General features: G+C 67.8%; 3 protein-coding genes across 7 annotated transcripts; 1 reads left to right on the top strand and 2 right to left on the bottom strand.

The window, feature by feature from the left end:
* Positions 1-90: 90 nt before the first annotated feature.
* On the bottom strand, positions 91-3,440 carry FUT7 (fucosyltransferase 7). Of its 5 annotated transcripts, none has more exons than XM_032306186.1 (4): positions 3,366-3,440; positions 2,205-2,344; positions 491-2,111; positions 91-209 (listed from the first exon to the last, which is right to left on the bottom strand). In XM_032306186.1, exons 2-3 carry the CDS (start codon positions 2,215-2,217, stop codon positions 1,087-1,089), a joined length of 1,038 nt encoding a protein of 345 aa, XP_032162077.1. In that variant the 5' UTR covers positions 2,218-2,344; positions 3,366-3,440; the 3' UTR covers positions 91-209; positions 491-1,086. The 5 variants fall into 5 exon arrangements, with proteins under 5 accessions (XP_032162077.1, XP_032162079.1, XP_032162076.1 ...); XM_032306188.1 differs by lacking the exon at positions 3,366-3,440 and adding an exon at positions 2,984-3,070 and having other exon boundaries at positions 2,205-2,321; XM_032306185.1 differs by lacking the exon at positions 3,366-3,440 and adding an exon at positions 2,984-3,067.
* Positions 3,441-3,515: 75 nt separating this feature from the next.
* Positions 3,516-4,635, top strand: C12H9orf139 (chromosome 12 C9orf139 homolog). Its single transcript, XM_032306178.1, is given in 2 exon segments — positions 3,516-4,250; positions 4,253-4,635. Coding segments are annotated over 2 exon segments (1,104 nt in total). The 5' UTR covers positions 3,516-3,517; the 3' UTR covers positions 4,624-4,635.
* A 2,717-nt stretch (positions 4,636-7,352) lies between these two features.
* NPDC1 (neural proliferation, differentiation and control 1) lies at positions 7,353-13,010 on the bottom strand. The gene is made up of 9 exons (XM_032306190.1): positions 12,720-13,010; positions 10,050-10,196; positions 8,844-8,978; positions 8,574-8,747; positions 8,419-8,485; positions 8,249-8,333; positions 8,091-8,170; positions 7,844-7,940; positions 7,353-7,721 (listed from the first exon to the last, which is right to left on the bottom strand). The coding sequence occupies exons 1-9, from the start codon at positions 12,829-12,831 to the stop codon at positions 7,653-7,655; spliced, it is 966 nt and encodes a 321-aa protein (XP_032162081.1). The 5' UTR covers positions 12,832-13,010; the 3' UTR covers positions 7,353-7,652.
* Positions 13,011-14,549: the final 1,539 nt, after the last annotated feature.

Raw genomic sequence — 14,549 nt, 5'->3', positions numbered from 1 at the left:
GCCTGCAACTGCCCCCCACCCCCATCTGGGGCAGGGACAAATCCTGACCTCTGCCCCAGGGGAGCAGCCTGTTGGGGCCCCTATCTGCAGTTCCAGCTTCTCTTCCCCGCCCCCACAGGCAGCCTGCCACAGGGGTTCCCCTGGTGCCGCAGCGTACTCAGTACCCCGTGCTGCCCGCGTGTGCTGTCCACCACACTGCCCAGACACCCCTGCAGCCGGAAAATGAAATCCCAGGGCCTTCAGGACCAGGCTCCTTTGACCCCCCCGCCCCCGTCCAGGTTTCAGACCTCAGCACCCCCTACTCTCCACCCACCTTGGCCTTTTGGGGGTCAGGGAAAGCTCCCTGGTGCCGTGCCAGTCAGGTAGCAGGGGGAGAAGGAAGCTGGCAGGCACAGGCAGAGTGGTGTGGGGGAGGGACCCTATCAGGACAGGGAGGCCTGTGTGGCGGGGGTGGGGCGGGGTGGGTAAAGCTGCGGGGGAGGGCACACACGACAAGATTCAGCACACGCCATTCTTGTCTTCCTTTCTTTACTGATCGCTGACCCTCCCAGAGATGCAGGCAGGCCGGCTTGTCCTGGCGTCCCCGGACCCGGCTCCAGCACAGTGCAGGCTGTGGGTGATGCACCTGCACGGCCCAAGCCAAGGGACCTCGGTGACAGAGGAGGTTTGGGGGCTCAGAGTTTTCCCTCCAGACTGCAGGAGGCCCAACCCCTGGCCTCTCCCAACCGCTGTCTGGGACAGAGGATCCCACGGGGGTTTTGTCAAGGTGGGGAGGGAGGTCCTCAGAGGTCCCTGGGAGCCTGTATCTTAGATCAACTCGCCACATGCACCTCCACTAACTCTCTCCCGCTCTCACCTTCACCACCCCAACGCCTGCTCCAGTGTCCGCCAGCCTCCTCCTCCAGGCTGCCCGGACCAGCCCACTCCCACCTGATCTCTGCTTCCCAGTTTCTAACCCAGCCTCTGCACTATCCTGACGGCGTGTGGGGGCCGGATGCCCAGTGGTTTGATTTCAACACCCAGCCCTTCCACCCCCACCGCCGGCGCCCAGCCACCCTCCTCAGCCTCCTCCTGGTTGGCCAGAGCTCAGGCCTGGAACCAGGCCTTGAGGTCCCAGTACACCTGGCCTCGAGGCAAGTGGGGGTATTGGGCGCAGATGGCGCAGAAGCGCTCGCTCCAGTCCTCAAACAGCCGCACACGGAGCCGGTCTCGCCAGGCCAGGTAGCGCCGGTAGCCGCTGGCGTTCACGCCAGCCAGGAAGGAGGCCAGCTCCTGGGCCGAGCCGAAGTCGTCCACGTGCACAAAGGCGTCAGCTGGTGCAAAAGCCTCGTAGTTGGCCCTCGGGGGCCCCAGCACCACGGGAACCGTCCCGGCTGCCAGTGCGTTGCGCCAGAACTTCTCGGTGATGTAGTCTCGGTGCTGTGAGTTCTCGAAAGACAGATAGAAGAGGTAGCGGGCCACGGTGGGCAGCAGGCAGCTGGCGCACAGCGGTTTCCCGTTGGCGCGGCCGAACACGTCCACGCGCAGGTGGGGCGCCAGCCGCCGGTACAGCTGCACACGCCGCTGCCGCGCCTGGAAGTTGCTGACCACCCAGGCCGCCACCCCGTTCTTGGCCGGCAGGGGCGGCGCGGGGCCCTCGTGGGGCTCCAGCCGGCCATAGGGCACGAAGATATCAGAGTCTCGCCGGTAGCTTAGCACCCAGTTAAAGATCCCGCCGAGGCGACCGAGGCCGTGAGTGTGGCTGGGCGACTCCATGGAGGCCCACACCCAGGGCTGCCCCCGCGGCCGGCTGGCCAGGGGTAGTTGGGCCCGCCGGGTCTGCAGCTCGCGGTGGTGGAAGACCACGGCATCCGCGCTGGCCAGCAGGCTGTGGTTGGTGCTCAGGTGGCAGTGGGCCACGCCGTAGCGGGTGCAGGTGTTGCTGGGCAGCTCGGGGGGCTGGTCGGCGAAGGGCCAGTGCCAGATGAGGACGAGGAGCGTGCGCGGGGGCGCGGGGACCCTCACGGGGGCCGGCCGGAATTGCCACAGGAGCCACAGGGTGAAGAGGAGGGTGGCTCCGGCCAAGGCCCCCAAGGCCCCCAAGGCCCGAAGCCTCTGGGAGGGGCTGCACCCTACACGGGACACAGGAAGAGACACTGTCTTCCCGCGGTCGCCTGTGGGTCCCATCCCCCCAGCCCACAGCTCCCCGAAGATCAGACACTCACCAGCCGTCCCCATCCGCAGCTCCCAGAGTCAGCCACCCAGGACACCCAGAGATCTCAAATCACAGCAGCCACTGGGCAGAGACGCCGTCCAATCACAGCCACAGCCCCTGCGCAGCCCTGCTGGAGGGAAGCCCTTTCATCTGCCGGGACAGAGAGGGCAGGCTATCTTCCTGCCCCCGCCCCGCCCCTGCCCCCGCCCCAGGGGACCTTGGCATCAACCCCCCTCCACACCCCCCCTCTCTGATCCTCTGGCTGCTGGGGGGAGGAGGGGCACCCTCAGGGCCCAAGATCAGGCCTCCCACCCCTGCCGGGCTCTGGGAGGCCTGGGGATGACCCGCCGGGCAGGCAAGATGGGGAGATGCCATCGCAGGTGGAGGCGGCCCCTGATATAAGGACCCCACCAAGCCCGCCACCCCGACCCTCGGCAGCGTGGCACCCCTCCTGTGGTGGCATCACCCACTTCCCGCTCAGCGCCCGCTCATGCTGCTCCCAGACCCTCCGGCTGCAGATGTGCTGTGCTTGGCTCTCTGCCAAGAGGCTGAGGTTTCTGTCCTGGGTTCCAAGGGGGCTACCCCACCCCCACCTCACCCCACCTCACCTCCAGGACACCTCATCCTAGAGCCCAGATTCCAGGGGGGCAGGTCTCTGTCCCTGGTCCCGGGAATGTCAGACCCCATGAGGCCACAGCACAGGCCCACGTGGGGCAGACGCCAGGCTGGGCTTGGCCCCCGGCGGGGGGGCCCTGCAGGACCACTGACCACTGTGCTTTCTTTCCTCACCCAAGGACACGTGTCCACAGAAGTCCCGTGGTCCCGGCCACCTGGAACGAGCTGCTGACACCACCGAGAGGGGATGCGGACAGGGCCTGCCCTCGGGGACTCCAGGCCCTGAAGCCCAGGATGGGGGTGGGGACAGAGAGGGGGCTTTCCAGACTGGAAAGGGAAGGAGTCGCTGTGTCCCTGACGCTGGCAGGTAGGGACTGGCTCCTGGTCCAGGAAAAAGAGGGCAGGAGTCCAGAGGCTTTCTCCTTTCCCCACCCCTACCCTCGGACCAGCCCTGGGGGCCCAGGCCTGGAGGTCAAGTTCCTTCCCCTTCTGCTCCAGTTCCTCTGAGCTGGAGAGAGAGCAAGTCAGCATGATCCGACTTCCCTTGAGCTCTGACCTGCTCCCCACTCAGCCAAGCTGGTGCCCCACCGGCTTCCTCCCCCCGCTGCTGCTGGACCCCTCTCGGTCCCGGATGTGGCAGGACAAGGACTGGCTCTCAGGTTCTGCATCCGGAGGCCTCAGGCTGCTCACGTTCTTGAGGTCCATGGGATGGGGGTCATGGAAGGAGGCGCGAACAGGAACCACGGCCTGGGTCAGCTGCCCCTCGCCATCCTGGGGGCTTTCCGCCACCCCGCGGTCCCCCTCCTGCTTCCCTCTTGGGTGCCTGGGGTTGCTGGCCTCCTCCAGCTCCTGCCTGTTGGTGAGGACCAGACTGGTCTCGGGGTGGGGGTGGGGAGCTGGCGTGGCACCCACGGAGGAGATGGGCGAGCGCAGGAGAGGGGGCCGTGGGCATCTCTGAGGCTCCACAGACCCGGCAAAACCTCTGAGCTGCCATGCGGTGGGGCTTTGCACAATCTCCCGGGAGGGAGGCAGGCGGTAGGATGTGGCGGAAACCGCCTGGTGGCCTGTGGTGCACTGGCAGCTGCCAGGCCTGACTGCCTGGGGTGGGCACCGGGGCTCGAGGAGAGCCGGCAGCTATGGCCGGTCTTGGTGCTTTCAGCCGCTCAACGACTAGGAAGATGGCCACAGGGGCCCTGGGCCTTCGGCCGCACCCCGGCCTCTCTGCCCCGGCAGGGGGACCGCAGAGGAGCCACGCCCTGGCTTCCGGCCTTACTCCAGCCCACCTTTCCGTGGGGCGGGCACCCTGCAGTTGGTGAGGTGTGCGAGGAGCCGATCCCGCCTCTGGCTGCCGGTGCCCCTGCCCTTCCTGTTTGCACGGCCAGGCTGGCCGGGGCCCCTGCCACAGGCCTCACCCCTACCCACAGACTGCCCCCTTCCTGGGTGGGAAGCCAAGCAAGCCTCCCACTCTGCCCGGCGTCTGCTGCCCCCCGCCCGCCACACCCCTGCCAGCTCAGGTTGGCAACCACGGGGCCCCTGCCGTGGGAACGTGCTGGCTGGGAAATGGGGCCCCGAGATTTGGTCCAGAAACAGGTCAGAGTGAGAGAGCTCTCGAGCTAAGTGGCGAAGGGGACCGCACGAGTCAAAGGGAAAGTGGGGGCCTCATCCTCCCGCTCTGTGACTCACTGGGACCCAGGCGGGCACCTCACGCCAGCACCACAGCCCGTGAGCTTCTGGGAGTCAGGGGCGCACTGTCCCCCCCGCAGCCCCGGCCCTGGTCCCACCGCGGGGCCAGCCTCCTGGGGGGCACCCGCTGAAGAAAGCGCAAACTGGAGGAGGCCAGGCCACTGGCCTGTGACCGCCTCTCCCTTGCAGGCAACAGCACCGAGGGCCATGGGGGGCAGACCTGGCTTTACCCCAGCCTGGGGGTGCCCCAGGGAGAGAGCACCCGCCCGCCCCAAGGCTGAGCTTGAGCAAGGCGGAGGCCATCCACGTGCCCAGACGGCCCCCTGGCGGCCGAGCTCTGCAGTCAAACGCTCTACCCCTGAGCTCCGCACACTTGACGGTTGAGGACAAGATGAACCGAGGGTTCGGGGAACACCTTCGGAAGGTGGGTGCACAGAGGGGCTCCCAGGCCAGGGGTGTAGCACGAGGGCTGTGCGGGAGCCAGCTGCAGCGGGCGGCGGGGGAGGCGGCTCTTCTTTGGGGAGCCGCTGGGCGCATGGGTGCCTGCCCCGCACCTTCCTTCCCCTCCTGCCTGGGGCCGGGGGCCACATGCCCCTCCTTATGCAGGAGCCGCTGCAGGATCTCTGTGTCCCAAACCCGAGCTTGGCTCAGCTCTTTCTGCACCACACGTGCCCTGGTGGGCGGCGCACCTGGCGTGGGGGTGTCGCAGGGGGCCTGGGAACCAGCCCCGCCAGCTACCCCGGCGGACAGGACAGTGAGTGTGACCTGCAGAAGAAGCGCGTCACGTCCTGGAGTCTCCAGATGGAGAGGTTCCCGCCTCGTAGGGGCATGGCTCAGGGGCCACGGCACCCCACATTCTGTGCCCAATGTGCTCTGACCCTCAGGGTCTCACAGGTGTGGGGGCATCTCCCAGCAGAGGAGTGTCATCTCAGGGTCTGTGCTGGCTGTGGAAATTATTCCTCCATGCTCAGACAGGGTGTCACGCCAGTTAAGTTTGGCCAAGGGGCTGAAGCATGGCGAGCTCTGAGGGCAGACTAGATCAGCCTTTCGCACCAAGAAGGTCACTCTTGGTACGGCCTTGCGACGGCCGCAGGAGTGGCAGCAGGGGGCACTGAGGCTACAGGTGGTGTGGAGAAAGGTAACGGGCCCCTTGCCCAGGATTGGGGTCTCCAGAGTCCCTGTGGAGATAGGGCTTTCCTGGACCCTAGGCCCCACCTCAGGACAGCCCACTGCTCTCCGGGGCCTAAGGGAGAAAGTGTGGTTGTGGGAGTTTAGACAAAAGCAGAGCCTGGCTCTGTCTGGGCTAGCCTGAGGTCGACGGAAGCCAGAGGAAGCATGGGGGTGGGGGCAGTGGGCTGCTGAGCGGCGAAGCACCCTGTGCCAGGTAAGCTGGCTGAGGGAGACCCCACGGCCTGGAGGGGACCAGCCCCTGCCCTCCCTTCCTGGGCCCAAACATTCCCGTCCTGTCTCACTGCAGCTGCTCCAAAAGGGGGGCCCTCCTGCCTGGGGCCCTGGGACAGGTTGGGAACCTCTGAGAAGCTAGAGATGGCGGGGTGCCCGCTCTCCACCCAGGTCAGGCCCACGGGAAGTGTGAAAGACACCGGGCCCGACCCCAGTATCAAGGGGAATCTCCCGGCCTGGGCATGTGGCCGACAGTTCGCAAGCCGGACGGCCTGGGCCTTCCGGAGTGAAGCTGGGGCTTGCCATGCCCCATCTTCCCTGTGGTCCTCTTCCCTGTGGCACAGATTAAGTGACCGCGGACAGGTGATCCTTGCCCGTCTGTCCTCGCCCCAACACTCCTGTCGTCCCCGGCACAAAAGGGAAAGCAGGCTCCCCGCTGAGGGCCAGCGCAAGGCCACAGCCCAGGAGTCGGAGCGGAGGGGAGGGACCTCCCAGTCTGGACGGGCCCTGGTACTCTCAGGATAAGCCACTGGCTCCAAGCAGGGGCAAACCCATCTCCCCCAGCCCAGCCCACCGTCTCTCCTCAGGGACCATCTGCCCCAAATGGACCTTGTTTTCCCTCTCAGGACGCCTCCCCAAGACACCACCAAGAGCTTCTGCATCCAGTCCCCCCACCACCAACGGGGGACAGACAGGCCCCACCCCCGCACTCGCCTGCAGGAGAGCCGGCTGCTCCCTGGGCCCCACAAACTCCTCTCCCCGCTCAGCCTCTGTACCCCCGGTCGCACAGGGCAGCCCCCACTCTGAAGGTCACTCTGCCCTTCCACAGACCTCCTTGCTCCTGGGTGGGTGGCTGGGGTGGGCCACGACCCCCTCCTGACATTCCGGGTCCCTGCTGCCCCTCTCTCCTGGCCCGGCCCGCCCTGCCCTATCGGCCTGTGAGGAGCCTGTGCCCCTCGGAACTCCCTGCCCCCCGTGGGCTGCAGGGGCCCCAGGGCCTCGTGGCTCCCATCACAAGCCCACGCTCAGGGCTGTGTCCTGTTCTGCCCCACCTTCCGGCCCAGACGGCCAGTCGCAGACACGGAGGTTGGGTGCCCGCCGCCCTCACACCCCTGCTCTTTTCAGCACACGTGGATTGGGACCTTTCAGGGCATGGTACCAACTCTAGACCAGCGCCCCCCGCCCCGCCCATACCGCACTCCTCCCCTACTTGAGGCAGAAGTTTCAGTAGGGGTGAGGCCTACAGGAGAAAGAGAGTAGGAGGAAACTGTGTTGGTAGAAAAACAAAGCCTCTCTTCCCCAGCAGGCGGTGAGACCCCCTTTGCAAGCAGAAGCGGGACTGCGGAGGCGCCCCCGCCATCTCTGGGAGGGCCGGAGGAAGCCCCAGGCCTCCACTCGAGCGTCCGCCCACCGTGGCCCTAAACGGTGGGATGGAGGTCAGTCTCCGGCACACCAAGATGACGGGTTTGAAATGTGTTTTAATCGTTGCCAGGATTCCTCATCCTTGCCTGGTCTCAGGGTCTCCCTGTCCCCTCATTTGGGGGTAAGGACTCAACAGGACAGGTGCAAGAGAAGGTCCCGGCAGAAGGGCGCTAAGTCTCCTCCGTAAGGGGTTCCCGCCCCCGCCCCTCTGGTGCCCTGGCCCAGCCACAAGCACACCCACTGCGAGAACAAGGTCTCTTTAACGGGAACCGCTGTGCCCTGCCCCTCCCCACCCCCGGGCCGTGCAGTCCTGGAGAAGGGAGAGGCAGCCCTCAGGTCACTGTGGCAGGGGCGCGGACAGCGAGGAGTGGTCGAACAGCGGATTCCGGACCTCCATCTCTCCGGTCTGTGGAGGCCCGGGTAAGGCAGGCGGGGCATGGGGCGCACGGGGCAGCCCCCACCCCGCGGGTCCCCACCGCCGCCCCCGCCGCGCCGCCCCGCCCCGAGGGCTCCCGCCGCGGGACTCACGGGGGCCAGGCCCGGGCACTCGTAAACCGTGAAGTCACCGTCTTCGTTCTCCTCGTCTGAGGACAAGGACTCCAGCTCCTGGGGCGGCTCTTTATGCCTGGGTAGGGGGCGGGATCGCTAGGGCCTCCCACACCCTCCGGGCGCCAGGGGCCCAGACCTCCCCGGGGGGCTCGGCGCCCCTCGGCCGGAGCCGGGGCGGCGCAGGTGGGGGCCCGGGTGCCGGGGCGACGGGGTGGGGGCCTCTCACCGCTCCAGGCACCGCATCTGCTGCCTCTGGTGCTGGTAGTGGTACATCTCGGCGCTCTGCGCGAGCCTCTGGTCGCCGGGCTGCGCGGGGAGAGGGCGGCGGGGGTCAGGCCGCGGAGGCGGGGGCCGGAGGGGCGGGGCCGGGGCGGGGCCACGCACCGAGATCCCGGGCGCTGCGGGGGAGCCGGGCGCCTGCGGGGCCGCGTAGTCGGCCTTCTGGGTCAGGCGGACGTCTCGCTGCAGCCTGCGGGGAGCGGAGCCTGAGACCCGCGGAGCGGCCGCCCGCCGCCACCCGCCGCCGCCCACGGCCGGGCGCACCCCGCGCTCACCTGCACCAGCACAGGGCGGCCAGGGCCAGGGCGGCCGCGCCGGCTACCGAGCACGCCACGACGAGCACTGTGGGGAGGGGGCGCGGTGAGGGCGGCCTTCTGGGCGGGGCCCTGCCTCCTGCCCACCCAGAGACCTACGGACCCTCCAGACCTACCGAGGGCGAGTCCGTCACTGCGCCCGCCCCGGGGCTCCAAGGGGGCCACGTGCACGGGCACAGAGGACACAGGGGAGCCCAAGGAGGTGTGGGGCGTGGGTGCGGGGGCTCCTCGAGTGGAGGGGGGGCCCAGGTCAGGGCCCTGGCGGCGCTCTGAGAGCCCCAGGGTGGCCGCTGCAGAGAGAAGGCAGGTTAGAACACTAGGATCGGCCAGGGGTCAGGCCCCCGCCGGGTGTGGGGGGGGAGGGGTGGGAATGGGCTGGGTCTCACCCGGCTCCAGCGGCCGCTGTCCAGCTTCAGGCTGGGGCTGAGCGGTGAGCATGGAGTGCCGTGGCTCCTGCCGGGCCAGCTCGTGGGCCAGGAAGTCAATCTCATCTTCCAGTCTGGGCCTGGGCAGGCTCTCCCCTGGAGACGGTGAGGGCCCATCAGGCAGGTGGAGAGGCCCCCAACCCCAACCCAGCCACCCCAGCTGTGGGCAGCCCTCCAGAGGAGCGGGGGTGCATCCAGGCGCCAGACCCCGGGCCCAGACCTCCTCCTCCTCCCAGGTTCCTCCCAGGCACGGGTGGCGGCCAGGGGACTAGGTACCAGCCTGCAATCCTGGCCATCCCGAGTTGCCTTGGTGACCGCTGAAGGCAGCCCATGTGCGCAGCAGCTTTCCCAGGCAAGTGGGAGCCGGGGCAAGGGAGCGGAGGTGTCAGGGAATGCACCGAGGCCAGAGGGCTGCCCTCACCCCGCTTGTTACCCACGCATCACCCCACCCCTTCTCGGCCAAGACAGGCAGCGAGTCTTTAAGAAGAGGGAAGAAGCCCCATTCTGTCCCCGTCCCCACCAGTTAATGGGTAGGAACTGAGGGCAGATATCGGGATGGGCTGGTGGCTGGGCCCCCCGCTCCCCGGTCCCAGCCCCACAGTCCAGACAGCGGCTCCAAGGACACACTCTACACAGCAGGGAAAGAGCAGAGCGCCTGCCGCCTTCTGAAGCAGGCCCGCAGGGTCTCCTTCCCCAGCCCGCCTCCTGCCAGGAACGCATTCCTCCTCCGGGAAGGTCCTCCTGCCCCAGCCGACTTCTCTCTGTAATGCCCCATCCCACCTGAACTCACTGAGGAGCTGACCGTGCAGACCTTCTGGGCTCAGGCTGGCAGGGAAGGCCCATGGATTGCACAGTGTGAGGAAGCCGTGGAGAAGTACACATGGGGCAGGGAGCCAGGGTAGCCCGGGGCGGGGGGGATGGGGGACTCTGATTCTCCCTCTCCTGCGATCACCCCAGCATCTCACGCCAAACGCCCCTTGCCCTGATAGGGGCTAACTGCCCCACGCCTCGGCCAGCTGCCAGGCTCTGGGCTTGTGCTATCCGGAAAGATCCCTGGGCCCCTCGGAGACATAAAGGGCTCCACACACCAACAAAACTCGGGGTCTGAGGCTGAGTGACAACCGAATCAGGGCAGGGGAGGGGGAAGCACATCTTTCTCTCCCATACCCACAAGCCGGTGTGTCCTGGGCACACAGCGTCCCTGCGGGTCTTCCTGGAAGGGCTGAAGGCAGGGCCCACAGACATGCGCACCGGGGGGGCACCGCGCCCGCCTCCTCAGGGCGCAGTCCAGGCTCCCAGGACAGGCAGCTGCATCTAGAAAGGAAGCAAAAGGCAGAGCCAGATCACCGCCCTGCTTGGCCCAGCCCTGGCAGAGGCTGTCCTGCCTGGCAGCCCCTCCCCCCAGAGCTGACCCAGTCTGGCCCGGCTCCGGCCATTGTTCTGGGCAGGCCCTTCCTCCCGACAGCCAGAGACCAGGACCAGGAAGACAAGCAGTCCCCACACTTATCGGAACTCCCCTGCCCCACCCACTCCCAAGAGTCCACTCTCCAGGCCTGAGCCAGCCCGGTGCGGAAGCGGTCCTGTCCAGGGCCAGGCAGCCCGGGAGGTCCTGCCTCCCGTCTCAACGTGCCCTCCGTCCAGGCTGGGAGCCCTAGAAGGCGGGGCCCGGGTCTCTTTCTGCCTCCGGGGGAGCCGCAGACGCTGTCCACCCAGCTTTCCCACCACCTCGGGGCCGCCCTGCAAGTCCCATCCTGTCTCCCCACTCCCTACAGCAGAGCTGGAAGGTGGCCCGAACAAGGGAAGACAGGCCCTCCTTCCTGTGTCTGGCCTCCGGAGCACAGAGAAGCTGCTGGTTTGGGGAGACCAAGGATGGGGTCGGCACATCTCACCTGGCTGAGATACAAAAACCAGGCCAGGGTCACTCCCGCAGTCATGCTGCCGGGGATGGGGGGGTCCCTGACTTTGGGCCCAAACTGTGGTGTCCTGTATAGATGGCCAATGGTTCTCATCCCAGTGCTGAGGGATGGAAAACAATAGCCCTCTATGCCTCAGTTTCCCTTCTGGGATACAGAAGGTGAGCTGCCTCCAAGCTAGGGAATGCCCTGAGGCTGGAACACTGGTCCCAGTGTCAGGGCAGCAGAGCCAGAGAATCTAGGAAGACACCAAGCAGGACTGTCAGTCCTGGTTGGGGAGGCTGGGCTGGGGTGTCTCCGGAGACCCAGGACTATTCCTCTCAGCATAGCCTCAGCCCGCCCTGCAGGAGGGCCACTGGGCCCAAGGTACGTGGGGTATCAGGGAGTGCTGGCTCTGTCCTTCTCCAGACCTTGGCTGGCCTGCCTTGGTTTCCTTGGTAACCTGACACTCCCAGCCTCCTAGCTGTAGGCAGGAAACTCCGGCAGCCCTGGAAGCAGGCAGCAGCTGGCGGGCTCCCGTCCAGGGGACCCCCACCCTGTACTACCTGGGTCAACAGACGGCAGCATCAGAGAGCGGGGCTAGTGGGCTACTTAGCCGTTCAGCCTAGGCCAGCAGATCAGTCTGGACCCCATCCACGAGCCAGGGTGCTTGGGGAGTCAGGCAGTCCCCGCTCAAGGTGCTGAGAACCCAGAGTGCGCAGGCCAGGGGTTGGCACCTAAAGCACCAAGTTGGTTCCAGGTTCTGGGTTCCAGAGGCCTCCCTACACTCCCCCGCCCCCAGCCTAGAAAGACAGGGGTGCTGCCTGGCTAGTCTGCGGAGAGAGCCACTCCAGCCTCGGGGTGCAGGAAGAGATCCCAGAACAGTGGCAGCCGGAGAGTGGCTGGCACCACACCCCGCATCTGGGAGAGTCTATAATGCTAATGAGCAGCGGGGAGGGCACCTGGGCACCTGGCCACCCCCACGCTCAGCCCAAGGCTGCTCTGCCTTTCCTCCAGAGGCCCCACCCTGCGTGCCCCGGAGCCAGGTTCTCTGCAGGCAGCCTCCATTTTCCTCGGTCAGCCACACTCCAGTCTCCCGTGCGGGGGTGCTGTGGCCAGGAGGAGACCACACACACAGAACCACAAGGCCCAGGTTGGCATCCCACTGCATCACTTCTTGGTACCTGTTTTCTCATCTGTAAAATGGGCTAAGAATAGGCCCTCTCCTAGGGCCCTGCCAGAAGTGAATGAGCAGTCTCCCAGTTCAGCCCTTGGGTGGGGGTGCAGTTGGGACTCTGGGTTCCTGCAGACCTTCTGGCCTGGAGCCTCAGTGCCCCTCTGGGAAGCAGGGCGGGTCTCCCAGGACCCTGGGCCCCTCAAGGTCTGCCCCCAGTGCAGAAGAGGGAACTGGAGGGCAGCACCTCCTGCCTCCACTGAAGCCCCATCAGGCCCCCAGGCCTGGGACAATTCAGACCCTCAGGGCAGCAAAACAAGGTTCGCGCCCAACACCACCTGAGGCATGGGGACAGGCAGCCCGGTGCCGCGACCCCGACCCCAGGGCAGACACCAGCGGCGCGGCCGGCAGGCTCCCAGGGCCGGGCCCGCACCCGCGAAGCCCAAGAAGCGCCCACGCAGAGACGCGCCCAGGACCGACTCCCCGCGGCGACCCCCTCCCCAGACAGACACACAGCGCAAGCCCACGTCTGCAGAGACCAAGACAGGACGCGCGTGAACTTCGGGGTCGCCGCCGGGAGCCCAGGAGCAGCCCTCGCCGGCGGAGCCCTCCGGTGGCCGGCGGAGCCCTCCAGGCCGGGCCTGTTTACCCCATCCCGGGCGAGGCGGGGCCTGCGGCCGGGGCGGCGGCGGGGCGGGCGACGGCGCCGCGCGGCCCGGCGGTCCCGGGCCCCGGGGCGCCCCGCGGCCTGCGCCGGCCGCACTCGCTCACCCGGGCGGGCGGCCGAGGCACCGCGCAGGGCCGCGCCGAGGACGAGGCCGGAGAGCAGCAGCCGCAGCAGCCGCAGGTGTCGCGGCGAGGGCGGAGGGACGGGTGTCGCCATCCTTCAGTGCCGCCGCCGGGGCTGCATGGCACCGCGCGGCCCGGGGCTCGGCGCGGGCTGCGGGCGCCGCGTCGGGGAGGCGCGGGCGGCGGAGGCGGCGGCGGCGGCGGACGAGGGGGCGGAGGCGGCGGCGGCGGCGGCGCTGACGCTGCGGCAAAGGATCCGGGACCGAGGCGCGGCGGCGGGCGGCTCGCGGGGACTGCGCCTGCGCGCTCCGTCTGTGGGGGCGGGGCGGCGCCTCCGGGCTGCGCCCCCGCCCCCTTCCTCCGACTCGGATTCCGCCTCCCTCCCGCCCTCGGGGCGCCTCGGCTTCGGCGGCCTCCGCGGCCGGGGGTCTTCTCTGTCCTCTGCATACCCGGTGGGCCTGGGGTGGGCTTCCCCAGGATGCATTTCCCGCGGGTCCCCTCTCTGTCGCCGATTCCCATCCAACGCCCAACCTCCACGCGGCTGGAGCACGGGGACCTGCCTGGGCCTGCAGGCCCGAGCCCCGGGAACAGGGGGACGCCAGGCGCCCGCAGATAGAAAGGTGCGTGCAAAGACGCACCTGGGCCCTCGGAGACGCGTGATAAAAGCAAGCACACGCCCAGAACGGGGCCGGTGTTGGTGACCGCGGTGCTTGGAATGGGGCGGCTGGTCTCAGTGAGGCCACCAGGGGGCAAGAGGGACCCGGAGCGCCTGATGAGGGACAGCTGGGAGCTGTCCACGGTCCCTAGGTGACAGCCTTCAGCTCCCTGAGGCCCTGCGACAAAGAGCAGCTGGCGTGGCACCTGCTGCCCCCAGAGAGGACTCCCACCCACCCCACCTGGGAAACCACCCTCTGACTCACTGCACTGAGAGGACAGGGGTGAGCCCCGCCACTGGATGCTTCCCCTCAGCCAGCTGTGCCTCAGAGCTCCAAAGAGAGGGCTGGCTGCCTCCAGGTTCTGGACGTTCGACACCCCGAAACCCTGCAGAACCCAGGCATGCGAGCACAAGCACAGCCATTCTCCCCCCGGGCCACTGACCAGACAGAAGCAGTGTCTGTGCTCAGTTTCTGGAAAGGTTGGGGGCAGGAGAGCAGCCCAAAGCTAGCCTCCCCACCCAGGATAAACCAGTGCTCACAGGAGGAGGCCGCAGGAGCCCCGGAGGTGGGGAGATGGGGGGCTGGTACCTCCCCTGGGTGCTGAAGAGGGCACCAGGCAGGAAGGGAGGTGTGTCCCGGCGCCGCGGCACCTGGGCTTTGCAGCCAGCCTCCCCACAACGCGCTGCCACCTGAGCGATGGGGCCCTGCCTTCCTCCTGGCCCTCATCTCAACTCGCCCCAGCACCACTTCTGGCGGAGCCCCCCCCCCCCCCCCCCCCCCCGCCCCTTCCAGCACAGAGCGGCCAGTCCCGCCCCTTTCCACCGCCTCCACCTCCCCACCCTCACCCCAAGCCAGTCCCAGGCCAGGGCCCGTCCTCACAGACCTGGAGGAGCCGTGGGGGCCTTGCTGGCTGGATGAGACCCAAGGGACTTGGGGACTTTCTCTTGGCGGGTGGCCCCTGGCTGCTCCGGGTGCAGCTGTGGAGCCAGGGAGCAGGGTTCCCACGGCTCTGTGCCTGCACCCACGAAGGAAGAAAGCAGGAAGAGCCTGGAGCCACCCTTGGGACTAGCAGCTGGTCTTCCTGGCCAGCACAGCTGTGGGGAAGAGGGCGGGCAGCGGCAAGGAGACCCCACCCTACGGATGTCCTCTCCAGGAC

Source organism: Mustela erminea, chromosome 12 (genome assembly GCF_009829155.1).
Source record: "Mustela erminea isolate mMusErm1 chromosome 12, mMusErm1.Pri, whole genome shotgun sequence".
In the NCBI taxonomy this organism is placed as follows: Eukaryota; Metazoa; Chordata; class Mammalia; order Carnivora; family Mustelidae; genus Mustela; species Mustela erminea.
The sequence above is the reverse complement of the archived record's forward strand: the minus strand, read 5'-3'. Positions and strand labels throughout refer to the sequence as shown.

What these genes read in the sequence shown, in the direction of transcription:
- NPDC1 (XM_032306190.1), bottom strand. Translation starts at nt 12,831, where the DNA reads ATGGCGACACCCGTCCCTCCGCCCTCGCCGCGACACCTGCGGCTGCTG. An exon ending in CAGTGACGGACTCGCCCTCG is followed by an intron (nt 8,486 to 8,573) that starts GTAGGTCTGGAG and finishes CCCTCCCCACAG; the next exon opens with TGCTCGTCGTGGCGTGCTCG. An exon ending in CCGCAGCGCCCGGGATCTCG is followed by an intron (nt 8,171 to 8,248) that starts GTGCGTGGCCCC and finishes CTCCCCGCGCAG; the next exon opens with CCCGGCGACCAGAGGCTCGC.
- FUT7 (XM_032306184.1), bottom strand. Translation starts at nt 2,166, where the DNA reads ATGGGACCCACAGGCGACCGCGGGAAGACAGTGTCTCTTCCTGTGTCC.